Source organism: Chanodichthys erythropterus, chromosome 18 (genome assembly GCF_024489055.1).
Source record: "Chanodichthys erythropterus isolate Z2021 chromosome 18, ASM2448905v1, whole genome shotgun sequence".
NCBI classification, from domain to species: Eukaryota; Metazoa; Chordata; class Actinopteri; order Cypriniformes; family Xenocyprididae; genus Chanodichthys; species Chanodichthys erythropterus.
Window position 1 is genome coordinate 17,323,894 of NC_090238.1, and position 27,975 is coordinate 17,351,868.

A 27,975-nucleotide genomic window follows, 5' to 3' on the forward strand; every position below is an offset into this window, starting at 1 on the left:
ATTTGAACTTTTATAATCTGTGGTACCTCTGGTATGTGTGTCGGCAAGTAAATATTTTGGCCTCTGATTTTAAAGTCTTATTCACTTGATTTTTTTATTATTTTTTTTTAATTATGAAATAATCTAATTATGTTAGGGGCTCTGATGATCCATAAACTCTTAAGAGTTGTATTGATTTCAGACTGACGCTCGTATGTTGCTAACACTCCTACCACCCAGTTGCGAGCAGGATTCCAGACGACCTAGTGATGGCCCATGAAGCAGAGAGGAAAACAAACAAGGCTTACTTTGCTGTGAACCACAGATGCTTGGGAACTGTTTGAACAGGGAGCAATTTAAACGGTCACTCCTGTGGCCTGTGTTCAAACATCAAGTGGTAATGAGGACGGAGTGCCTGGTCCTGTTGCCCTGGCCTCCCCTCGGCTTTTCAACACATTCACGCTCTCAAAAAAGGCCGACCGAACAATGACGGGCCACTTTCACAGACTGGCATTTTTACTGCTTTTTTAAGCACTTTTGGGAATGTTTAGACAAACCTGCGACAAATACTCAGTGGGCATATGATTGGCACTTGGAGAATTTATTAAGAGAGTGGGACCAGTGGATTGAAATTCTTTTGAATAGGTCACCCAAAAAGTAAAATTCTGTCATCATTTACTCACCCTCAAGTTGTTCCAAACCTGTATGAATTTCTTGCTTCTGCTGAACACAAAAGAAGATGTTTTGAAGAATATGGGTAACCAAACAGTTGATAGGACTACTATGAAAGTCAATGGGGCCCATCTACTATTTGGTTACTGACATTCTTCAAAATATCTTCTTTTGTGTTCAACAGAAGAAAGAAACTCATACAGGTTTGGAACAACTTGAGGGTGAGTAAATGATGACAGAATTTTCATTTTGGGTGAACTATCCTGCTTTAAATCTAAAATTGCTTTGCTCCCCTATACTCTCCTGCAGATTTCTGAAGAATTATGAGGCCTGTCGTTTACATAATTCTTTATTTCTTGCATGTTTGTCTATACGTTATTTAGTCAAGTTTGATAATGTTTTCAGCTGCTAATAAGAGTATAGAGCTCTGACAAATTGTCCCTCAAGATCAGCACAGAAAAGGTCAAAAATACACATTCCATGTGGGCCTAGCCGTGGGTTAGTGAAGCATAGTCCTCTTTGTGCTAAGTTCTTAATAACTTGTTCGTTAGAAGAGCATCATTGGCGTAGATTTGATCTAAGCACATGTACGTGAGCATGTATTCGAGAAGAGACAGTCATGTGATTCCTCTATTGTACATCAGCTGCTCTGTAAATATTTGCAGTGATGTACATCCCTGAACACACAATACCTCCCACAAGCCTCTCCGCATGTGTCCCACAGTAGCACCGATGTCGCCCAAGTGCCTGTGATATCCGAATATCACTCATTTATATGAACTTTGTTTGTTCCCCAATGTCCTCCAGTTAGAAAAGAACCCTGGAATGTCTTGGAGTGTTTTCTCACTTCAGTCTCCCGCTGTTTAAAGCCGGTTTGTTTGAAGGACAGGTCGAAACCGCGAACATCACTCATCCTTAAGGGTGAAAAAAAGAGAAAGGCTGTGTTTGGATTTGACGCTTCTGCATTGCCCAAAGTTGAGCTTTGCAGTTCGTGTTGGAGAAAGGATTTCCTGAACAAAGGAAGATGTGTTTGTTGAGGATCCTCGAACCACTAGCTATGTGTGTGTTTTAGCGCCGGGCGCTGAGGTGACATGCACAGCAATCACAACGGATTTTGTAGCCCTTTCAATGTTGCTTTGAAAAAGCAGGGTTAAATTTTAACTTAATATGAACATTTTTTTTTCATTGATGGATGTTTAGGGAAATAAATATATTTAGGGAATATTTGTGGCATCATTAAAAGGATAGAAGCATCTGAGTAGTTTATTGCCAAAACTTGTTAACAAAATTACAATGGAAAGGCTTCCACCAAAACATCTACAGTAGTTACTATAGCTATTTTTACTACTGTTTAGCCACGATGACTTAATATTGATCTCCTGCAAACAATCTAAGAAACTTTTTACAGTGCTAATAATAGCCTATATGGGCTTTTTAATAGCAAATGCTACATATTGAAGGTTAGCATTTCTTTTATTATGTCTGTCATACAAGCAGAAATGATTATTGGCCAATATGTGACCCTGGACCACAAAACCAGTCATAATTCGCACGGTTATATTTGTAGCAGGAGCCAACAATACATTGTAAGGGTCAAAATTATTGATTTTTCTTTTATGCCAAAAATCATTAGGATATTAAGAAAAGATCATGTTGCATGAAGATATTTTGTAAATTTCTGACCGTAAATATATCAAAAATGTATTTTTGTAAGAGAATATGCTTTGCTAAGGACTTCATTTAGACAACTTTAAAGGCAATTTTCTCAATATTTAGATTTATTTTGCACCCTCAGATTCCAGATTTTCAATAGTTGCATCTCGGCCAAATATTGTCATATCCTAACATAACCATACATCAGTGGAAAGCTTGCTTATTCAGATGATGTATAAATTTCAATAAAAAAAAAAAGACCCTTATGACTGGTTTTGTGGTCCAGGGTCACAAATGATAACATAAAAGAAGCCAAATATTATCTTATTTATCCATCTGACTGGTTTATTAGCTCATTTTACTATTATATTTTGGTGGATGTATGGTTAACAAGGTAAATTAAATGCCTTGATAGTAAAGCCATTATGTACTTAAGCATCAGTTTAAGTTGAAAACATTTATAAAAGTAAAAAATATCCCCTAGTTAATAAAAATTCAGTCTGTAAATGTAGATATGGATGATATTGTAGCGCATAATGTGCAAAACTTGCAAAAAAGGAATATATAACAGGAATTCTGTCTGTAAATGTAGATGGATGAAATATAGATATTGTAGCACATAATATGCAAAACTTGAAAAAAGAATATATAACAGGTTACTACATAAAAAAAAAAAAAAAAAAAAAATATATATATATATATATATATATATATATATATATATATATATATATATATATATATATATATATATATATATATATATATATATATTTAGCCAGTGTTATTTATACCCATTGTGTTTATTCTAAGGAGACAGTGACAAATGTACAAAGACAAGCAGTCCCATCTATTCATTTTTATTGGAGAATGGCTGTACGTAGAAAGATAATGAGTCGAAACTTGCGCAGCTTTCAGTAGAAACGACACAGAGTCGAGAAGGCGAAACACTTGGCCGGAATGTCTTTCATAAGACAGCTGACCTTGAGTTGACTCTTTCCCTGAGCCCCACCTCTCCTGTTTGGCGTCTCTTCGATGAGTAATAACAGCTTCACGGCTGGTGACGCCACCTTGCACTAGTTTCACAATCTTTCATGCCACAATAAGGCATTGTTTTCTTTATGTTTCTGTGCCCAAGTTGTGCTTTTTTAAAAATGCTTTTAAACTCGTATGTGGAAAGGAATGCAGTTGAAGTGTTTTGTTTTAATCAGCGCATGAGCAAGGGTAGTGACAAATGAAATTATTAATATTTTTATCATGACACACAGAACACCTCTGCAGGAAAGACATGCATCAGGATTGTCTTTTCTTCAGATCTTTGATTTCAAAGAAATATTGAGGGGAAACATCAGTTAAAACGTGAATTGAGTTGCCTTTTTGTGCTCCAGAACTGTGAGTGTGTAACAGTGTTTGAAATATGAGCGAAACCTTCCTTTGCTCGCATATCGACTGCATTAAGCTCATCCTTAAATAACTCTGTTCTCCCTCCCAAATGTTAGCCAATGCAAATCTCAGCTTAGTCCATATTTACACAGCCAATTTTGAGGTTACATTCAGCAGATGAATTATCCAATCGCTGAAATATTCACTCTTGACATCGAATTGTAGAATTGAAATAAAATGTGCTGTTTGTCTAAGTGCTTACAAATACAGACCTTTTAAAATTAATTTTTGATGAATAACTGTGACAACCTTACTTTGTCAGCAAATCATGCTGTCGAAAGCTGCAAAATTTGCTCCAGGTGGATTGAAATGAATCATTTTCTAAATAATGAAAGCATTGGCGTAAAAGTAATGTTTAAGAGAAGTACTGGTACAAATATTTAATCTTACACTGAATTTAGTGCACCCTTGAACTTTTGGTTGTTTGAAATATAGGAATTAAATTAAGAGGTTATTGGTAGTGGTAGTACAACTGAGACAAAACCAGCATTCTGTGGTGTGAGTGGGTGATTGAGGTTGGAGGTCAAGGGTCAGTTCATGAATATAAAGCATGCATGAAAGTAAATTTTCACTATTTCCAAATTTGATATAATACAACTTTGATTTCCTTTTCTAACTCATTCTTTCGTTAACATGATATGAGCAATAACACTGCATTCACCATTGCAGTGCACAGAATTGCAGGATGAAACCTATATTTATTATTAGGGGTGTTCACAAGAATGAGACGAGATGATATTTTAACACTATTTTTAAGAAATCTTCAGTGACGGAATATATAAAATAGTCTTTTATTCAACTGAAAGTCATAAAATGCAAAAGAATCCAGGTGCATTTTGAAATGTTTTAACTAATCATCTTGTAATGAATGTCACTTCTACTTTTTGAGTATAAATTATCATATCCAGTAAGAGACCGAACAATATAATGCAAGTGCTGTGAAAGGTTTTGCCACAAACTGGCTTTTCACCTCAAAGACAAAAATGGTCACATTTTAATATTGTATTTTTTCAGTGTATCTTATGCAATGATTGCGAATAGTATTTGTGTGAAGCCTTGATGCTAAATTGAATTGTTTTTGGCGTGAATCGTATCGCTCATGTCATAACTGATAATTGACAGGATCAATCACACAATACAGAGCATTCAGGGTTTATCCTCTTGCACATCTTGGGGGGCATTTTGCCTGCTTTTATTCATTCAAAAGCAGTGCTGGCTGTTTAAAGGCAGTTTTGGGGTGGGGGACGCGCTTTCTTTATTCCTAGCATGGCTCACGCTTCTCTCGCACCCAAATTAGCTGGATATGGGGAAATTGAGGCACTCATCCTGGCAGATTTGGAGGGTCATTTCTCCTCCCCCGTTAATGCAGGAGGATCAGTGAATCGCGGCCTGATAGACGCCGCCGAGGACGGATCCATCAGAGAGATCTGAGATGCTAGCGCTAGCTCATTCCCACAGGCTCAATTCAATTATCACTGCGTCTGCTCTGAGAATGAGCTTTACGCCCGTCCTGCTTCACAGATCCCACTCTCCCTGCTAGACGTCTTCATCATCTAAGAAACATAAGGCCTACCTGGAGAATTTTCAAGTAATGCGAGGAATTATGCTTTCATTTGAGAGACTGTGTAATTATAGACCTTCAATAAAGTGACATTGATGGTCCTGTAGGATTTTTAATGTGTTATTTTGATTAGTTAATCTTTTAACTCACCACCTGGCAGTAGATTGTTCAGAGGGAAAACTATTATATACATATCTCCAGTAAAATCTGGATGGGTTGACAAAGTCTTTTTTTGAACTAGAATGTTTTGTTTTTGTCGCTGGAGGTGATGATGTAACTGAATACAAGTAACCTTTCCACGTAGGGCATAATCTTTTTGATTTATAGCGCATTTGAGTGGGTTTGTTTGCTGAAGGTCCAACAAGCTCAGTCTAAACCCCCTCAAATTTTATCTTTGATCAGTATTGGTTAATCATCTACTTGAGCCAATCAATATTTTTAGTTAAGAGTTCCACAAGTTAAGAATTGTTGAGTTATTTTTATTTTGGGATTTCAGCTAAATATGAAATCAGAGTACAAAGTTGTTTTTTGTTCAAAGTTTATTTGTGCCACAGATGTTGAATAGCCTAACTTCACTCTCAGCATCCTGCAGGTGCATTTGAAGAATCATGAACTTTTATTTGTACTGTCTGAATTGTAAAAATATAGTTATGGTTTGTATAGTATCTTGGTCTAGATTCAAAGACTGACATTCTGCAAATAGATAAAAATGATTATTAAATATAAGTAAACAGTTTTTTATCAATATATATATATATATATATATATATATATATATATATATATATATATATATATATATATATATATATATATATTTTACAGCGGGGTTCAGAAGTCTCAGACCACACTGATAAGCAGCCATTAAAAAATCTATTTTTTAACAAAAAAAACAAACAAACAAAAAAAAAAAAGACATAAAATAATTGTTGAGTTTGTGTTTAACTCGAATGCAATATTCCTAATACTAAGATGTTCTTAAAATCATGTTAATTTTTTCAACACAACATCTCACCCAAATGTTTATGCTAATTTTATTCTGAAAAAAAAAAAAAAAAAGCTTTTTTATAATTTGTTAAATGAAAGCATTTTCAGTTTTGGCCTCAGAGTGGCCTTTTGAATCCCAATTCATATAGTTTGACTTTAGTTTGATACATTAACTTTATACATTTTAAAAATGAAGTAGTTTTTTTGTCTCCATTCCCGTTCGCTCAGTTGCAGATATGTTTGAGTCAGAAACAGTTTTCACTAATCGGCATTAACAGTTGGAAAATGGAAAATAAACGCCAGCCCTCCAGTGAGATAGAATCAGTACATGTAACTGATTGACAAAAAACAGTTTCTATTGTTAATATCTGTCAGCGAGTCAATAAAATCTTTTGATCCAGGAAAAGTCAAGACCATTCAAAGCTTCACGACAGCCCATGACAATCACATTACACGACGGGGTGCTCCCAGGTGCTTGTGCACCCATCCCCATATAAAAGAGCCTGTTTATCCATATCAAATCAGTTCATGTCTGCCTTTTTCATGCTGTACAATTAAACCTGCTTTAAGACTCTCTCCACATTAATGTCCGTATCAAAATTCATAAAGAATCGGTAAGACGAGAATCCTGAGCTCGTAGATTCACAGGGATTTCGCATGAAGCCCGTTTAATCAGGATAACACTGTTATTAATATTCATAAAGTCAGCTGGAATACAAATGACAGCCTGAAGAATCTGGAAACTTTTTGCGGAGGAAATGCATTAAATGCAGCTTAAAAAATTAATGGAATTTAGTTTATATTAGAGGGAAACGCCAACCCCCCCTCATCGAGCGATTGAAATTGGGCTTAGACATTTCTTTTTGAAGAATTCCATCTTTGACAGACATCAAAGGCATTTTCAATGAATGCGACGCATGAATGGTCATTTAAAAGGATTTAAAGACATTACACTGCAATAATTGTACATGAATAATAAGTAGCCCACCGAGGCAATTAGCTTAAAGTCTACAAGACAGGAAAATGAAGATCACTGAGCGACAGCAAAGGACAAATTGAAATGAGAAAAGTTTGAAGGAAGGATAAAGTGGCTTTAAGTGGCAAATGCTGTTTTGTAAGATTTGAGCCGTCTTTTACATTTGATGCCTGCCTCTAACCTATTAATGTTTCTTTATTTACTCATGTTTTATCCCTGTGAAGGAATATTGATGAAATATTACGTTATCTGAAGGAAATGATAGTCTTCTTTTGTATCTTTTTCACGTTTCTAGAGATTTGACTGATATGTTTTTAAGCTACTCTAATGGGCACACAGTCATAGACTATTACATTGTATTTGACACAGACACACACACGTGTTGGGTTTTCCATGTTTTATACAGTCTTTCCACAAACATAATGATAGTGTTCGAACTGTATATTCTATCCCTCAACCCTAACCATACCCCTATACGCAGAATGCATTTTTAAATTTTCAAAAAACATAATTTTGTCTGATTATAAGCTGTTTTCCTCATGGGGGAATACCAGGACTACACACACACATATAATATTTTTAAGCTGAATCGTTTATTTATCCACTTTTATCATCACAAAATAGAATTGCAGAAATAATCTTCCTCTATAAACACTCACTATGTCTGCTGCCATTGGTCAGTCAGACAGATAGCCCCGCCCTAACCTCACACCATTGGTTTATTTGCGACAGTGATACAGTGTGCCACAGTGTTTACATTTTTTAGTTTAATTTAAAAAAATCACACGAATTCAATCAGTGGCCTTTAACTCAGCTTTGGCTACTTTTAACTGTTTAACCATATCAAGTTTGTGATTTGGTAATCATTTGAGCTTGTTGAAATAGCATCTTTCTTCAGAGGCATAAACTATAAGTTGATTTGTATCAGATCCTCATCTAGCCGTAGTGCCTCTGTTTATACACAATGACTGGATATTGGCTTCATTGTAGCATGTTAAACTCTGCAAGATTTGGCGTGAAAGTAATTTTCGGCACTGCCCTGTGAGCACCAAGGCTAATAGCTCATTAATCTATCATGAAACTCCTGCAGATTATGTAGAAAATGTAGATGCGATGCTAATTCACCATCTGGAGCGTCAGCCGCAAAGAAACAGGCCTCCTATTGCACTCAGCACAATTCAAACTTTCATTAAGCCAGAACGAGCTCTTCCCTGTTTTTCAATATCGGATTATTGGATAGTATCAGTTTCATTAAGTTTCTTGGGGGTGATTCTCTCAGGGAACGGTGTCAATCAATGAATCGGTCCAAATTTATTTGGTAAAGTGATCTTTTCGGAGAACTGTTTAACGTGTCTCGCTGAAAATTACGTGAACATCAAAAGGTCAGGTTTGTATGCTTTGTGTTGTTTTTTCCCCTTTCTGTCTTTTCCAAAGCTGCTTTCTCTTGTTAGTGTTAAAGGATTACCAGGCGTCTTAGCCATACCTACTATCTTTAGTCTTTCTTCATCCTCGTCCTCCTCTCTTTCTCTGTGAAAGTGCGGTGCGCGGGGCCAGCTCCTGCTCAGAGTCTATCACTGAGATTAATGGAGCCCTGTGGTGTTTGGCACAAAAAGCCAGTTGTCCGTTCACGCCTGACTGTGTCTGAGCTGAATAGCGTGTGAGCGGTGTGAGCTGTGTGTGCTGGCTTACAGCGCGGGGATAACGTTCCACTGGCATCTGCCCCAGGGGTCACCCCCACCCGCCTCGCGCACAACCTCCCAAGAGCACTCACTTTTTATGTCTTCTTAGCTCTCTTCTGCCAACTTTCTCTCATGCTGTCCGTCATCCCCTATATCGTTTTCATGACCTTCGTTTCCTTTTCCCAAGAAACTGATCATCATTTGTCTTGCGCTATACCATCTTTAAAGGTTCCAGGAATTAAAATCGCTGGATTTGTGGAATTCTTTTTTGATAGTGTACTCTGAAACGTTGATAAAGTGAACCTTTTGCCGTGTACTCTTAGAACAAAAAAGGTTCAGTGGGGTTCTATGTAGAACACCAGGGTTCTTAACTCAATTTTAAAGCACGCTTTATGCCAAAAAGTTTCTTTATAAAGAGAAATGTATTAAATGATTGTATAATACTTTCATTTTGTATTTTCTAGTGATTAAGTATGATTACAACTGCTTAATTCATAAAATGTAATTCGATTTTAATTTATTAAAACTAAATCTATAAAATGATTATACTTCAAGCACTTGACAGAATTTTTTTCCCTTTAGTGGCAGTGTTTCTCTTCCAGGAAAGCAGTCCAAAAATATTAAACCTGCACTCATGGGCATGTCCAATTTTTTGTCTAATCTTGTCCAAGTTGCTTTCAATTTAGCAAGTATAGTAAATCATGGTTCACTGATACGATGTAAACTAAAGCCTGTTGGGCATTTTAAAAAGTATATTTCGAGATGTGTTTTGCCACCACTTGCCATCAACCATACAGTAAAATTGTGAAATATTATTACAGTTTAGTCCTGTGATCAAAGTTGAATTTTCAGCATTATTACTCCAGTCTTCAGTGTCACACGATCCTTCAGAAATCATTCTAATATGCTGATTTGGTGCTCAAGAAACATTCATTATTATTATCAATGTTGAAAACTGTGATACATTTGTTTTAGGATTCTTTGATGAAAAGTAAGATAAAAAAAGAGCAGCATTTATTTGAAATAGAAATCTTTGTATTATGAAAGTCTTTAATGTCACTTTTGATCAATTTAATGTGTCCTTGTTGAATAAAATTATGCATTTCTTTAAACATAAAAAATCTTACTAAACCCAAAGGTAGTGTGCATCAAAACAGGAAACAAAAACAGTGTCCATCAAGTTATTTCCTAAGGTCTTTTAGTAAGACATTATGAGAGCAGATATGTGGAGTACAAAATGTTTCGATCCAGAATTTTTAACGATCTTTCCAAGCCAAGATGCAGGATTCCAACTGAAAATATTAGGCAATTTTTACATTTCATTGGATATGGGAAATGTCTGGGAAACTTATAATTTTATTTTTTTTTTGGTAGGTTATGTTAAGCTCGAAAATATTGCTTTGGCTAGAAATTGCTCTTTGTGAGTGTTTTTTATTTTTGGTTTGTGGAAAATCCTTGTGTTGTGGGAAGTTGGAACCCTTTAGAATACATTTGTTTTCCTTACCTTTTCTAAAGTTATTCCCAAAAAAAAAAACAACAACCAGGAAACATACAATAACAAAAGGGAAACATTCTGCATTTTGCTGGGTTCAGTCCAACTGTTTCTTGAAGATGTTCTGCACTCATTTGGTTTGTAAATGTGACGCCACAAAGCACCTGCGGTTGACAGAAGTGAAATTGTTAGTGTTAACGTCTGTAAGCCCTCGATGTGTGTTGTGTTAAGAAGTTCTTGTCTCAGATGCTCCACCACTAGAGGGTAGCTCTCCACCACGGCTCCTACCGCCAGCGAGCAACAGGCTCTGCCGTTTGAATGTCAGCGTTCCTGCTAATTGCCTCCTGTCTGTTTGTTGCTTGCTTATGAATTAGCTTCCGTTCACGGAACTAAATTATCCACCATTATTTAATTACACCTGAGTAGATGACGCTTTAATTGGTGGTTCCTGACTAGGATCTGATATGGCTTGAGCTGTATTAAATGGCTGTTTACTTTTCTGATAGCGAAAAGCATTAAAACGATTGCATGGTGGGATTACGCTTTGTTAATTGCCCACGTTCATTAGTCCTCCATAAACTGCAAGGTAAAGCACTGGTACACAGTGGATGAGATAAAGACAAAGTCTTAAAGCATAATTTCACACGGCAAATTAAAAGCCGCCTGTCTTGTTTTGCTGCCTCTACTCCAGAGGTTATTAAAGATTGCTCTCCACCAAGCACCCCGAGATCATATTGACAGGCTGTAATTAATACTAACCTTTCTAAGTCTAATGGAAAAGAAGTGAGCTCGAGCCTGTGATGAAAAGCATTTTTTTTTTTTTTTTTTTTTTTAGCAGTGAAATTAATCATATCCCTTCTATATATTTCCAGCTAATCCTAAAGTCAATGAAGAACTGAAACAAAGGCTGCCGTCCCCTGTAAAGCACCATTGTTCAGAGACCACACCACAACTTGGGTAAAGATGCCTTCCTCGGCTCATTTTACAGTGTTTGTCAATGGCTTTCTTCCACATGTTACAATTAAGGACGATTTTTTAATATGTGCGAAATGTTTATCAGTGTACATTGCAGGCAATGATTACACGCTGTAATATCTTTGCAGAGATGTGTTTTCTAAATCCAAAACGGTGTTACAATATTTAAAAATCGGCTGCTACTTTAGTTTGTTCATCTTTAGTGCAACACAAATGTAAATTGATTACAGGTGCAATGTTTGCAAGTTTAATGTGCATTGGGAGATTTTATGTTAATTATTTTAAAGCAATTCAGTACTGAATTGGCTCTTGTATTTAAGTTTATGGCTGTGTTTGTAAAACTTGACTTGTAAAAAGAGTTAACTCTGTCCTCTTTGGGGTCAGAACTCTTGAAGGTCTTTGATATTTGCTTCATGTCCTAGCTTTACTCAGCGCTTTGAAACAAAACATGCAGGTCCTTCAAAGCAGTGTCATTGATGTACAGTTTGTCAATATCCTGTACCTGTCTTCACCTGAGAGTGTCAGACAAAGTGTCACACAATGCACTGCTGTTACAGTAGATATCCAAGCAAAAAAGTGGGTTGAATTTATATATTTGTTTTGCATATTCATCATTTTCACATCTGTTTTCAGATCCTCTATAGGAGAAACTACCTCAGCTACATCCCAATGTCAGAGTTTATCAAAAGCCCTGGAAGAAAAACTCATACAAGGTAATACATTATAATTGGTGCTCATGATAATTGCATTTCAATCACAAGTCATAACAAAAATAAATCACATTGTCATTTCACTGTTATAAGACTCTTTGTAAATGCCAATATCTTGCTTTGTCTGTTTACTATGTAGATATTAGTGTCACAACCATTTCTTGTCAGACTGTGTCTGTTTTCATGACTAAAGACAGGTTTTACAGGCTTTCCGAGGCCTAAATGCTCTATAAAATGCATTAACAGTTTATATGTTATTTATTTATTTATCTACATAAACATTTATTTACATTATTCTATAATGCCGGGCTGCTGCATAATAACTTTACCTAGGCCATAACGCTGTGGAAGAGCCACTATTTAGATAGACTGGTTGGAATGACAATGAGAGATAAACAGAGTATTTACCAACCCTTCACCAGACGCTCCTGATATGCAAATTTATTCTGCCTCACTGCTCAAATATACATTTGGGCTGTTGGTGAAACACTTCAATCTTTTTGCAGGCGGTTAATCAGCCTGTGTTTGATTATAAGTGACAGACATTAGTAAGATGGCACAAGACTGTTGGAAGTTCTATTCTTTAATTAGGAGTGAATGGAGCAAATGGCCATACAAGTGTTCTCTCTTCCTGTCTGGTCATTTTTTTTGCCCCATTTATCACGTAAAATGTATTTTTATGGTGTTGAGCACAATTCAGAATTGAGTTGAGAATACCTTTTAAATTGCAAATATGTTTCTGAATTTGAATTGAGGCAGTAAACAGGAAGCAGAATTCAAATTTGCATTTAAGGAGGTAGAATTACATTTTTTAAAACATAATTCATTTTTTAGTCAATGTTAATTGATTTTGAATTATTGATTTATTTCATTAACATTTATTTTATGGTCCCCTGCAAAAAAAGTGCTCCAATTTACCCCAAAGTCTTTAAAATGGAGGCAAAAATATCTATTCTTGCCCATTTTGTTGTAATTTGGGACAAATGTACATAATTTGTTGTATTGCGATATTGGTATATTACAATTCAGTAAATTCCTCTTTCTGTCATTCCAGTTCAGCCTCATGTGGCCAATTCAAATTCACGCTCGTGAAACGAATGGGAGCCAATTCTTCAGTTCTGAATTTGCTCTTAGTGTTGAGTTTAAAACGAGAGTCCTTTCTCACTTGGTTCCCATAGGAAATGGGCCTTTACTTTGCATGCTTAGATTAAAAGCCCCGCTCACCCCATTTGTGAGGGAAATGGCACTTTAAACACACATTCTCAGGGGCAGTTACCTTTGTGAGAGACACCCAGAGAGGGAGATAAAATTAAAGAAGTAACCCAGGTTAGGGAACAATGTATCCAAAAGTCGCATATTTGCAGTGTGACAAAGGGCTCCTATAAGTGTGTTTGGCGTTATTATTCATGGTTGAATTTGGTGTTTGCACGGGTGAGTCTTACGGGGAATACTAATAACTGTCTCCAGCAATCCTGAGAGCAGAGCCCTAGCAACAAAGCCATGAGGCAGACCTCCCTGATCTCGACTTCAAAACCTGACCTTTCGCTAAATAATTGTGGCGGCTAAGCTGGAGCTTTTTGGACATCGTGGTCGCAAGACTCGAGCATCACAACGCATTTATTAACACAGAATGATTTCCGCCTTTTTTGATGCTTTTGATTTAACCGCTCCGTGTTTGAGTTTTGCTCAATTTGAATTGCATTGATGTTGAACTGATTTATGTATATTTTATAATCGCAGGACAGCCACACTGCTTTTTTTGTGTAGCACTTGACCCTGTGCTGCATGCATACTATCTGTTTAATTTGCTTGTACTGTGTCATTTTTTTTCATGCTATAATGAAACCATTTGTTGGTTGATTCCACTAAAGTGTAAACATTTTGGCTTTGTGGCGTTATCAAAACATTGTTCTGTTTGTTGAACATCCCGACCAGCCCAACCCAGCAACACTGACTCAACCAATGGCATGAGTTTTGGGGCTGTTTGGCAGACCAATGGCAGACATGGGGTGTGTTCAGGAAACCTGTTTGAAAGACATTATTATTTGTACATAATGCAAATTGATGCAGAAATTACACATTTCACCTTTTGATGTAACACCCTCTGCTTCTCACATTACAATTTCAAGTCTGTATCTTGGCCAGTTTTGCCTTCACAAATTTGCACTTGTTTAAAATGTCTCCGATACAAGGGCCGTCGCTCTTCGGTTTTGATCACAAACAACCCGGGGTACATACAGCTTTCCCTGAGGAGCAGAGCCCCGCTTCAGAAAAGCTGCCAAAGAGACAGGCCTCTGTGTTTGCCTCTCTGCCTGCATCTCTGGCCCTGAGCGCTACAGAAACATTGACAGAAGACCTCGTTTCCCCCTCCTGCCAGTCACTCGGCATGGATCGCCACATTCCCTCGTGAAAGACGGCCAGACCTAGTTTCCTTTTCAGAGAGCTGACGCAAACCAACCAACAGAGCTGCCTTTCAAACCATCAGACTGTAATCTCACAGCAGAAGAATGGAAGTCTTATATGTTATGGTTGCAACGTCTTTCTTGTGGGTTTTCCTTTTTCGTTTAGCTTCTAAAGCTTTTTCTGGATGCTAAAATAATTTTTTCTTTAATATGCAGAGTCAGATGATTTCTCTGAATGGTGTAAACTCTGTGGCTTTATTTTTTTGAGCATCCAATCATTGATTCAACCAATAGCATTAGTTTGGGCCGGGATTATCTGTTTTGTCCACCAATGACAAGTGGAACAATCACTATTTTTGCACTAGGTTGTAATTGTGTTGGATATAAGAAAAGTTGGAAGGAATTGTTCTCCCAAAAATGAAAATTCTACTATTATTTACTTACCTTGTTCCAAATCTCTGCTCTTTTCCTCACAATAAAAGTCAGTAGTCACCAGAGTCTGTTAAGATCCAAAAATAAATAAAAGCTCCATAATATCTAAGTCATTTGTTTGAGAAAATGCTGAAATTTAAGTAGATTTCTTTTCTCATTGATAATCTTCCTCAGCTGCAACTCTTAAAATTCACACATGTTTGTCTATTCAAATATAGCGAGTCAAAAATGATCACACCAGATTTGAAGTCATAGACCCCAAATGTCATTTGTTCTCATGTGTCTCAACCAATCACAGCATGCCATATTTGAATATGTGAATTAAAGGGTTAGTTCACCCAAAAATTAAAATTCTGTCATTTATTGCTCACCCTCATGTCATTCCAAACCCGTAAGACCTTCGTTCATCTTCGGAACACAAATTAAAATATTTTTGATAAAATCCAATGGCTCAGTGAGGCCTGCATTGCCAGCAAGATCATTTCAATGCCCAGAATGCTACTAAAGACATATTTAAAACAGTTCATGTGACTACAGTGGTTCAACCTTAATATTATAAAGTGATGAGAATATTTTTTGTGTGCCAAAAAAAATAAAATAATGACTTTATTCAACAATATCTAGTGATGGGCGATTTCAAAACACTGCTTCATGAAGTTTTGAGGCTTTACGAATCTTTTGTTTCGAATCAGTGGTTCGGAGCGCATATCAAACTGCCAAAGTCACATGAACCATTGAAATTTCAAAACACCTATGACGTAACGTTTACTGATTCGTAAAGCTTCGTGAAACAGTGTTTTGAAATTGCCTACTTGATACTGTTGAAGTCATTATTTTGTTTTTTTGCCGCACAGAAAGTATTCTCGTCGCTTTATAATATTAAGGTTGAACCACTGGAGTCACATGAACTGTTTTAAATATGTCTTTAGTACCTTTCTGGGCATTGAAAAAGGAAATGATCTTGTTGGTAATTCAAGCCTCACTGAGCTAGATTTTATCAAAAATATAATTTGTGTTCTGAAGATGTTTGGAACGACATGAGGGTGAGTAATTAATGACAGAATTTTTGGGTGAACTAACCCTTTAATAAATAAGCAAACAAGGTTTGAGAGCAATGGCAGTAGTGAAGATTTTCAGTGAATAATGACTTAAATTTCAAATTCATTATAAATGTTGCATTATAAATCAAATTCACTTATATTATCTACTTTTCATTGCAGAAATGAAAAATGTTACAACAAATTGATCAGTTAGAAATTAAGATATACTTTGCATCCCTCTTTGCATCCTCCTGTGATATTACATAGCACGCCAAATCAATAGTCATCACAGTCCAAATTTGGTAATAATATGGTGCAATAGTCTAGTGGACTACTTTAATGGTGCATTACAGCACCTGGTGGTATTACTAAAGTTATTACTCTGTGCTGTTGTGGTTCTTTCTTACTCTGTTCTTTCTGTGCAGTATCTAAGACTCCCAGGCCCAGAGAAGGTTTGACGCCCAGACCCCCTCCACCTCCACCCGTGCCAGGCCCAGTTGCAGCTGAAGTGAGAATCATGGAGGAGGAGAGACGGTCTCCACAGAGACCTGCAGCACAGCAGGAGCAGGATATTAACGAGACAGCCAGCAATCCGGTCCACGCACCTCACGTCAGCAGGGCAGGGTCTGCCGCGCTCAGGTCAGGAGAAGAGAGAGACTGTAGCTGTCATATGTACACACACGAGCACAGTCAGTTACACTGAAGCGTAATCTAAATCGAATTATTTGCACTGAAAAGTTCATTCTTAGTTTAGTTAGTTTCAGCCTTTTTTTTTTTACTTTTTACATTGTTTTTAAAGTGTTTTTTCTGTTGGCTTGAAACAATTCTCCAATGGCTACAATGGCTATGATTAGAAATACTATGCAGTATTTTTGTTTTTTTTAATATTTGTAAAACATATTGCAGTAATAAATGTTCCTACAGTAATATTCTTCATTGTTGTCATGTGATCTCACTACTTTTAATATTTAATTCTAGTAATAAATATTTATATATAAATTATGTATACAATTAATAAAATATTGCATATGTAAAACACTTTGAGTACCCAGAAAAGCGCTATTTAAATGTAACAAATTATAATTATAATTATACATATATATATATATATATATATATATATATATATATATATATATATATATATATATATATATATATATATATATATATATATATATATATATATATATATATATATGAAGAGTTTCGTTGCAAAACGAGAGAACTCACTTTTTCAAAAATCTTGTTTTTTGGTTGTGCATTCCAATTAATATCAATTCAACTGCAGTTGGTTTGTTTTGATTTAAACCTTCATAACTTAAAAAATACAGCTAAGTAGCACCATAAAACAAAATAATAACATGATAACATAATAATAAACATGTTTTGACAAAAATGTTAAAAACGGCGTTATCTCATTTTGCAACGAAACTCTTCATATATATATATATATATATATATATATATATTTTTTTTTTTTTTTTAGTATAATAATTTTTAATTTAATATTTACAAGTTATTTTTATTCTATTTTATGTAAAAATGCCTTCACTTTTGGCAAGCTATTCAAATAAAAAGTTTAGACATGTAAAAAAAAAATTCATTCTGGAAATTGTCAATTGACCTACATGGCATTTTGGGTTCATGTAGTGTGCTCTGCTGTATTGCACACATTTTATCAAAATTAGTAGGTCATCGAACTGTTCCATGTGTGCAAAATATGTATTCATGCACAGTATTTATATTGTATGTTAATATCTTTTAAAATAGTTGGTAGCATCCATTGCAAACATATCCTCTATGCAACAGTTTTGAGTACTGTTGAGAAGGCCTTTATAGAATGTGTATATAGCAGTAACATTCACTTTTCGCACTGTTGTCCATTATAAGATGTTTTTAATTATATCACAGCGTGAATCGTCCTGTGATAAATATAGATTTCAATGCATTTTCTTTGCCTCCTTAATAAGAACTGAATCGAATTCCTGGCTACAAGAGGGAAGTAATTTACCCTGCAACACAGTGCAGTAATACTTTAATATTACCTTAAAGGTCAACTGTATGATTTGACTAATATCTCAAAGTAAATAAGTCACAGTAATATTCTTGAAAGTGGGAGACCGCATCCCTTGTGTATTTGATAATTGCATGTCAGAATGTGATTCATTTTTTGTTGCCCGTTTGGGAGTCTAATATAAGAGCGTTTCTAATGAACTTCTGTCTTTTCTGAAGGCATGCTCATGAGGACCAGGGAAATTCCAAAGTTACCAGTGATTCCAAAAAGCCAGTGCCAGTTCTGGATAAAGAGAAAAACATTGCCTTCCTCTTGAAGGAGCTGGATTCTCTTAGAGACCTCAATAAGAAGGTGAATTCACACATTAAGAAGTTCATAAAGTTAGTCACTCTGTGCCTAAATAGTGCTTCACCAAGGCCGAATTTTTACTTGAGTTGATTTGGAAACTGTTTTGTAATTTGCTCGTCCATTTAGAGACAAGGCTAGCTGTCCTTCTGTGATTGGTGGCATTCTCTTCATGATTGTAGGTAGTGCAGTACTTGAAAAATGATTAATGAAAGTGTTTAATAACCAAATTCCCAGTGGAGTTAGTGCTTACTTCTATATTGCAATGGCAGGATTTGATTTAATCCATCAGGAATTGATTGCATCGTTAAAAGTTGTTGCTATATGTCAGGTGACCATGGCTGGAGAGGAAGCTAAAAGGGCAGAAGACCTCTAGTAAACTGCATTTTATTCTGCATTATATTCTTGCTACATCATTGTCTTTTCAGAAACACCAGGAATAGGACTAGAACCATGAAATGTTATTAGTGTCTGTGGCATGTCTGCACCCATCTGGAGTTTGAGAGGCCGGAGAGGGGGGAGACCCTCTGAAACAGCTGTAATTGATGTCCCTGGTTTGCAAGTAGTTGTGACTCCTGACAGAGGAGCAGGAACATGTCCCAAGAGTGTGTTTTTGCTGGCAGTGATCTGAGAGAGCCCTTTGAGGACTCTGGCCTAACCCCATCATGTTTTCAAAGTCCGGGAGGACAAAAACAATCGGGATGAAAATATTTAAGACAGGAGGTTAAATCTATCATTCAGATGCTCGTAAAATATCACTCACCAATCCAGATTTACAGCCAAGACACAAGAGTTCCTCTTTTTTTTATTTAAGACATCCTGAATGATATGATGTAGTGGTACAAATACAAAAGCTTGACAGTGGTTATAAAGTTGTGGTTGACTGATATTAGCTTTTCAATAAATGCTGGGTGGCCAGTGGGTGAAACAGTGTATATATATAATATAGGGCTTGACATTAACTTTTTGCTCACCAGCCACTGTGGCTAGTGGTTTCCCAATGTTACTAGCCACTAAGCATTTTTACTGGCCACAATTTTGACATCAAAACCATTGGGCAAACTGCCATATACATATTTTTAATATTTTCTCACAATTTGGCAGCAGGTATATTAGGCTGCTGTCACTTTAAGACCTGAAGCACGGATCCATTATACTGTTACACATGCGTTTTCTTTATCAACTGTTATGTTTGTGTTCACCAAAACATAATTCACTGTTTTTACGTGAATACTCGCCAAGACCGGCATTTTGAAATTATTTTGTGTGTATTTAAATGTTTAAGCACAAGAAGCAGTGAAAAATAATTCAATTTATTCCTGAAACCGCGGACGTACTTTGGTTGTGCGCACAAAAATATATATATATATATATATATATATATATATAAATATATATATATATATATATATATATATATAATACTACCGTTCAAAAGTTTGGGGTCAGTAAGAATTTTTATTTTTATTTTTTTGAAAAGAAATTAAAGAAATGAATACTTTTATTCAGCAAGGATGCATTAAATCAATCAAAAGTGACAGTAAAGACATTTATAATGTTACAAAAGATTAGATTTCAGATAAACACTGTTCTTTTGAACTTTCTATTCATCAAAGAATCCTGAAAAAAAAAAAAAATTGTACACAAATATTTTGTACAATTGTAAACAATAAATGTTTCTTGAGCAGCGAATCATCATATTAGAATGATTTCTGAAGGATCATGTGACTCTGAAGACTGGATTAATGATGCTGAAAATTCAGCTTATAAATTTAAACTTAAAAAAAAAAAAAAAAAAAAAAAAAAAAAAAAAAATTTAAATAACTTGCCAATCCCAAACTTTTGAACAGTAGTATATGTTTTAGTTTCAGGGTGAGATATGTCCTGAAATGTTCTGCAGTTTCATTATTATTATTATTATTATTATTATTATTATTAATTAATTAATTAATTAATTAATTAATTTATTTATTTATTTATTTATTTATTTATTTATTAAACACAAACAAAACTGCAATTTCTTATCCTGTTTTTTGTGTATCTTTAGCTCCAGGACAAGTTGGCGCTGAAGGAGAAAGAGTTGGAAACCAAGCTACTGGACTCTCAGCTACAGGAGGCCGAGCTGGAGGCACGAGCCAGTGAGAGAGCAGCAGGTAGGATGAAGAGATGGATAGATGACTGGTTGAAGGGAATAAAGAATAAGTAGATTTGTTTAATATGGCAGACAATCAAACCTTTTTATGTGAGGTTTGACATTGCATAGATCTCAAAAAGTAAATGTCTGACCTTCCAACACAGTCGAAAGATAAACACTTTTAATTAATTAGTTAGTACATGTCAGGAGAACCCGAGAAAAGCACACTTTGACATTTGTAAACATAAACCAGTATGTCTAACATAAAGCGCCCTCATCAGGAGTGATCATTCCTCTCTCTAACTGATTATTTTGTCAATGAAATCTACATGCTCCTCACCTTTGCTGAACAAATATTTAAATTTAGCCGATATTCACTTTTCATTTGATCTTAACTAGCTAAAAAGCACCATTTCACAGTTTGTTAATTAAATGAAAATACTTGACACGTGACATATATGACACAATTAGGCAGCCAAATTGTTCGTTTAATAAGGCGATGATAATGCATGTATTCGCCGCACTCATTTCAATATGATTTGTATGGTTCGGGTTGGAGATGTTTAATCAGCAAATTCTAGCAATATTGATTTGCTTTGTGAACTTTGTAGTGGCTTAGTGTGGGAATGACTGTTTATCGTGCAGAAAAAAAATTGATGCAATTTGATGGATAACAGTGGTGCTTTCGGTGGGATTAGAGATGGTGCCAAGGACCGTTTGGTAATGACAAAATCCTGTGGATTTTACCAAATTGTCTCCTTGATTCTTAAATTTGGTGCAGGTCAGGTTGGCTGCGTGAACTAAAATCAGAGGTTTAAGTAAACCTCTCTTATTTGGAGACTACTGTGCTTAGTTTTTCATTTGTTTTTTTTTTCATTAGTTTGTTAATTCCTTCATTTATTAATTTCTTTGTACCTTCGTTGTTTGTTTGTTCGTTTGTTATTGTGATCATTCCTATATGTGTCCTTTGTCCATATTAATTCATTCATTCCTTTGTTTGTTCATCCATTTAGTCATTTATATTGGCAATATTGCATTGAAAATTGGCTCATGCATCATTATGTTTGTTAATTAATTTCATTTTTTATTTGCACATTTATTCTTTCAATCTTTGTGTTTGTTCGTATATTTGCTAGTTGTCTTTGTTCATAATAATGCTTTGGAAATGCTCATGGATAATTTTGCCCATTAGTTCACATTTGTTCCTCCATTTGTTTGTTTGTTTGTTCGATTAGTCATTTAGATTTGTTAGCAGTCAATATTGCTTTGAGAGGTCTATTCATTCATTCATTCATTCATTCATTCATTCATTCATTCATTCATTGTGTTTCATTCATTCATTCATCATGTGTTCCATTCATTTCGATTCGATTCGATTTTTTATTTTGTTTGTTCATTCATTCAGTCATTCAGTCATTCATTCATTCATTCATTAGTTTTGTTTATTCATTCATTCATTTGTGGTGTGTTCATTCATTCATTCATTCATTCATTCGTTGTGTTCATTCATTCATTTGTGATGCGTTCATTCATTCATTCGCTGTGTTCATTCGTTCGTTTTTTCATTCATTCATTAATTCGTGGTGTGTTCATTCATTCATTCGCTGTGATTTTGTACGTTCATTCACTTGTTCATTGTCTTCATTCATACATTCATGGTGTGTTCATTCATTCATTCATTCATTATTTCACTGTGAATTCGTTCGTTCGTTCATTCATTCATTCATTGTCTTCATCCATTCATTCATTCATTTGTGGCGTGTTCATTCATTCATTTATTCATTCGCTGTGAGTTCGTTCATTCATTCGTTCGTTGTCTTCATTTATACATTCATTCATTCGTGGTTTGTTCATTCATTCATTCATTCGCTGTGAGTTTGTTCATTCATTCATTCATTCATTCGCTGTGTGTTCCTTCGTTCGTTTTTTCATTCATTCGTTCATTCGCTGTGAGTTCGTTCGTTCATTCATTCGTTCATTCATTCGTTCATTGTCTTCATTCATTCATTCATTCACTGTGAGTTCGTTCGTTCATTCATTCGTTCGTTGTCTTCATTTATACATTCATTCATTAATTCGTGGTGTGTTAATTCATTCATTCATTCATTCGCTGTGAGTACGTTCGTTCATTCATTCGTTCGTTGTCTTCATTTATTCATTCATTCATTAATTTGTGGTGTGTTCATTCATTCATTCATTCATACATTCATTCATTCACTAATTCGTGGTGTGTTAATTCATTCATTCATTCGCTGTGAGTTCGTTCGTTCATTCATTCATTCGCTGTGAGTTCGTTCGTTCATTCATTCATTCGCTGTCTTCATTTATACATTCATTCATTAATTCGTGTTGTGTTCATTCATTCTTTCATTCATTCATTCACTGTGAGTTCGTTCGTTCGTTCGTTCATTCATTCATTCGTTGTCTTCATACATTCATTAATTAATTCATTCATTCATTCGCTGTGAGTTTGTTCGTTCATTAATTCGTTTGTTGTCTTCATTCATTCATTAATTCGGGGTGTGTTCATTCATTCATTCATTCGTTGTGAGTTTGTTCATTCATTCGTTCGTTGTCTTCATTTATACATTCATTCATTAATTTATGGTGTGTTCATTCATTCATTTGCTGTGAGTTCGTTTGTTCATACATTCATTAATTAATTCATTAATTTGCTGTGAGTTTGTTCGTTCATTCATTCGTTCATTGTCTTCATTCATTCATTCATTCGCTGTGAGTTCGTTCGTTCATTCATTCGTTCGTTGTCTTCATTATTCATTCATTCATTAATTCGTGGTGTATTCATTCATTCATTCACTGTGAGTTTGTTCGTTCATTCATTCATTCGTTCGTTGTCTTCATTCATTCATTCATTCATTCATTCATGGTTTGTTCATTCATTCATTCATTCATTTGCTGTGAGTTTGTTCGTTCGTTCATTCATTCATTCATTGTCTTCATTTATACATTCATTCATTAATTCGTGTTGTGTTCATTCATTCATTCATTGTGAGTTCGTTCGTTCATTCATTCATTCGTTGTCTTCATACATTCATTAATTCATTCATTCATTCGCTGTGAGTTTATTCGTTCATTAATTCGTTCGTTGTCTTCATTCATTCATTAATTCGGGGTGTGTTAATTAATTAATTAATTCATTCATTCGCTGTGAGTTTGTTCATTCATTCGTTCGTTGTCTTCATTTATACATTCATTCATTAATTTGTGGTGTGTTCATTCATTCATGCATTCATTCGTTGTGAGTTTGTTCATTCATTCGTTCGTTGTCTTCATTTATACATTCATTCATTAATTTGTGGTGTGTTCATTCATTCATTCGCTGTGAGTTCGTTCGTTCATTCATTCGTTGTCTTCATACATTAATTAATTAATTCATTAATTCGCTGTGAGTTTGTTCATTCATTCGTTTGTTGTCTTCATTCATTCATTAATTCGGGGTGTGTTAATTAATTAATTCATTCATTCATTCGCTGTGAGTTCTTTCGTTCATTCATTCGTTCGTTGTCTTCATTTATTCATTCATTCATTAATTCGTGGTGTGTTCATTCATTCATTCATTCATTCATTCATTCGCTGTGAGTTCGTTCGTTCATTCATTCATTCGTTGTCTTCATACATTCATTCATTCGCTGTGAGTTCGTTCGTTCATTCATTCGTTCGTTGTCTTCATTCATATATTCATTCATTCATGGTTTGTTCATTCATTCATTTATTCATTCGCTGTGAGTTTGTTCGTTCATTCATTCGTTGTCTTCATTTATACATTCATTCATTCATTCGTGTTGTGTTCATTCATTCATTCATTCATTCATTCACTGTGAGTTCGTTCGTTCATTCATTCATTCGTTGTCTTCATACATTCATTAATTCATTCATTCATTCGCTGTGAGTTTGTTCGTTCATTAATTCGTTTGTTGTCTTCATTCATTCATTAATTCGGGGTGTGTTCATTCATTCATTCATTCGTTGTGAGTTTGTTCATTCATTCATTCGTTGTCTTCATTTATACATTAATTCATTAATTCATGGTGTGTTCATTCATTCATTCATTCGCTGTGAGTTTGTTCGTTCATTCATTCATTCGTTGTCTTCATACATTCACTAATTCATTCATTCATTCGCTGTGAGTTTGTTCATTCATTCGTTTGTTGTCTTCATTCATTCATTCATTCACTGCGAGTTCATTCATTCATTCGTTGGCTTCATTTATACATTCATTCATTCGTGGTGTTCATTCATTCATTCGCTGTAAGTTTGTTCGTTCATTCATTCAATCGTTGTCTTCATTCATACATTCATTCATTCGTGGTGTGTTCATTCATTAATTCGCTGTGAGTTCGTTCGTTCATTCATTCATTCGTTGTCTTCATTCATACATTCATTCATTTATTCGTGGTGTTCATTCATTCATTCATTCATTCATTCATTCGCTGTGTTTGTTCGTTTGTTCATTCATTTCTTATGTTCATTCATTCTTTCATTCATTTGCTGTGTGTTCGCTCATTCATTCATTCATTCATTCATTTATTTTGTTTTCATTTATTCATTCAATCATGCATTCAATCATTCATTAATTCATTCATTGGTTGTAACTTGTGTGCGTGTGTTTGTTTATTCATTCAGTCATTTATTCATTTCAGTTATATTTGCTAGCGATCTTTGTCTTTATTGCTGCTTGGAGATTCTGCCGTCAGTATGCCCTTGGACATTTTTGTTAGTTCATCGTTAGTTCAATCATATTTTTGTTCATTTGCTTGTTTGTTCGTTCATTAGTTCATTCATACATTCACTAGGGGCCTTCATTTCCAATATTGTTTTGGAAATGCATACGTCAGCACGCATGTGGACCCTCTGAGGCCTGCAGGTCAAACACAGTCATGTTTGTCCTCCTATATGAGGATATTTTTCTGATGGTTTCTGACATCCATGAGCCTGGTGTAATTGCTCACTGTTCCCGTACAATGTTGATAAACCAGAGTGTTTCCATGCTGAAATTTCATAAATAAAATGTCTCCACAGTCTCCAAGAGCCTGGAACTCTGACTTCAGGGTGTTGCTGCTGTTTTTATTGCTCTGGGCACTCATGCACACACACACACACACACACACACACACACACACACACACACACACACCTCCCCAGGGGAAACTGTCTTCTCAAAATAAGGCTCACTTAGAGTTATTAATACTTATGCCATAGTGTTTCAACTGCAATAACCTCTTTCCCGAGGAGCTTAGCCTTGTTATTGTGCAGCTGGAGCTCTGGAGTGCAATACCAGAATAATAACCTCTCTCTCTCTTTCTCTCTTTCTCTCTTTCTCTCTCTCTCAGCGTTAGTCGAGGAAATCTATAAGGCTCAGAGGGAGAGAGACCAGGCTGTGATGGCCAGACTGCGTCTGGCTAACGAGGAGAGGGATGAAGCTTTACTTCGGGCCAAGAAGCTTCAGGAGGCGACGCTGGAGTATGTGTTGTTCAAACCTCTTCCAAAACAGAGCCTTAGTTCAAACTGTCCAACTACATACATGCTGCTCTTATAATTTCTGTTCTCTCAAAGGAGCTCCTCACATAATGAAAATCGATAATTTCGATTTGCAATTTCACACGGTCAAGTGCCATCATACTCAAATTAGGCAGATATCTCGTTGGGCCTTATTTATATAACACAAGCAGAATGAATTGCTGTGTAAATTGTTTGTGAAAACAAGTCTTTTCACTTTGACTTGAATATTATGTATGTAAAAATGTTTTTTTTTTTACAAACAATTTACAGACATATTTGTTATGTGAATGAAACCTATTATTTGTTAAAGCCATGGCCTAGTGGTCTAGACATGTTGAGGTTTGGTGCTTATTAGGGCTGGGCATAATGTTTATTGACATTTTTCAGCCAATATTCCATATGTCTTCATGCTGTTCAAAAGTTTTGTATAAGTATGTTTTTTTTGTTTGTTTTTTTAAGAAGTACACATTAAATTGACTGTGAAGGCTTTTACATTGTTTAAAAATGCTTCTTGAACATCAAATCAGCATATTAGAATGATTTTCAAAGGATCATTGTGTCACTAAAGACTGATGGAGAAAATTTAACTTTGCATCACAGTAATAAATTACATTTTAAAATATATTCAAATAGAGAACATTTATTTTAAATTGTAATAATACTTCACAATATTACTGTTTTTACTGTATTTTTGATCAAATAGATGCAGCCTTGATCAACATAAGACACTTTTAAAAAAAAAAAACTAAAAAAAAAAAACAACAACATAAAGTCCCCACATTTTTGAATGGTAGTGTAAAAAAATCTAATTCGCATTTATGAATTTGTCTGGCACTTATACATAAAGCGACTTACATTGCATTCAAGGTAAACATTTTATCAGTTCATCCAATCCTTGGTAATTGATCCCATGACCTGGTGTTGCTAGCGCTATGCTTTACTGTTTGAAAGCTATTTTGAATGGTGACGTAAACAATTTTTTAACCAGTTCAGTGAAAATTATACTGTACTTGTGGAACCTCACAAAGTTTTAATTACAATTAAAATATCTATTATAGTGCTTTCCTAATGACAAAAGGTATGGAATTTAAATAATGTAATGCGCTTGAAATCTTTTCAAAATTGTATGTTGTCAGAATGAAATAATATTGAATATATTACCCAGCCCTGATATATCTCGACGCATCTGATTTTTCCTCTTATTGCTCTCTCTTTGGTATCTATTTATAAAAGTAATGAAAAGGCATTATATTTGGTGACATTATGATAATACAGAAAAGTAGTATGTCTGCTAAACTTTTTTAAATTACATATTTTCAACTCATCAATGATAAATAACTTAAAAGCATACATTTTATGATCCAGAATCTTCGGTGAGGTGATAAACAGACAGCCTCAGGTATTGTTTCCTCACATCTTATTCCAAGTGCCTTTAAAGTTCCTCAGCTTTTTTTTAAAGGCAGTGGATTTAAGGGTTTGAGAAGCATGCGAAGCATGCGGCTTTACTAACCATTGCGATGGGAAGCTGCTTTGTTCTTCCTGCTAGAGGACAAGCTGAATGAACAGACAAGGGTTTGAGGAGAAATCAAATATCGACTGGTTTGGAAATATATCAGAGAGGTGTGACATTTCTTAAGAGTCCTAGTTCTGGCTTGTCAGTCAGAAGTTCCACTGTATAGGAAATCAATCCTGTGCTTTAGACTTGCGGATGTTTACCGTTTACCACCCCGCCTGCTGGGTTATAATTAATATGATCTTCTTCCTTGTATGTTTAACTGCTGCTGTTGTTTGATAATAGGCCTTTCAAAGCGAATATTGCGCCGTGCCCTCCAGGGGATGGGAGAAATTATGTCCTGTTTAATACCGGTTGTGCTTTTAAAAAAATAGCTTTGTTGACGTCAATGTTTATGAGTACCTAACAACTAGTATTTTTAAAATGTATTTACCATTGAGTTTTT

The 27,975-nt window shown here is 35.2% G+C and overlaps 1 protein-coding gene across 1 annotated transcript in view; it reads left to right on the top strand.

Moving 5' to 3' along the window:
* Positions 1-27,975, top strand: part of mipol1 (mirror-image polydactyly 1) — a 96,707-nt gene that overhangs the window by 18,821 nt on the left and 49,911 nt on the right. Inside the window, exons 3-8 of the mRNA XM_067367541.1 lie at positions 11,315-11,399; positions 12,051-12,130; positions 16,427-16,640; positions 18,237-18,369; positions 20,411-20,516; positions 25,849-25,978. Of these exons, the coding sequence (XP_067223642.1) occupies positions 11,315-11,399; positions 12,051-12,130; positions 16,427-16,640; positions 18,237-18,369; positions 20,411-20,516; positions 25,849-25,978 (748 nt within the window). The remainder of the gene's footprint in view (positions 1-11,314; positions 11,400-12,050; positions 12,131-16,426; positions 16,641-18,236; positions 18,370-20,410; positions 20,517-25,848; positions 25,979-27,975) is intronic.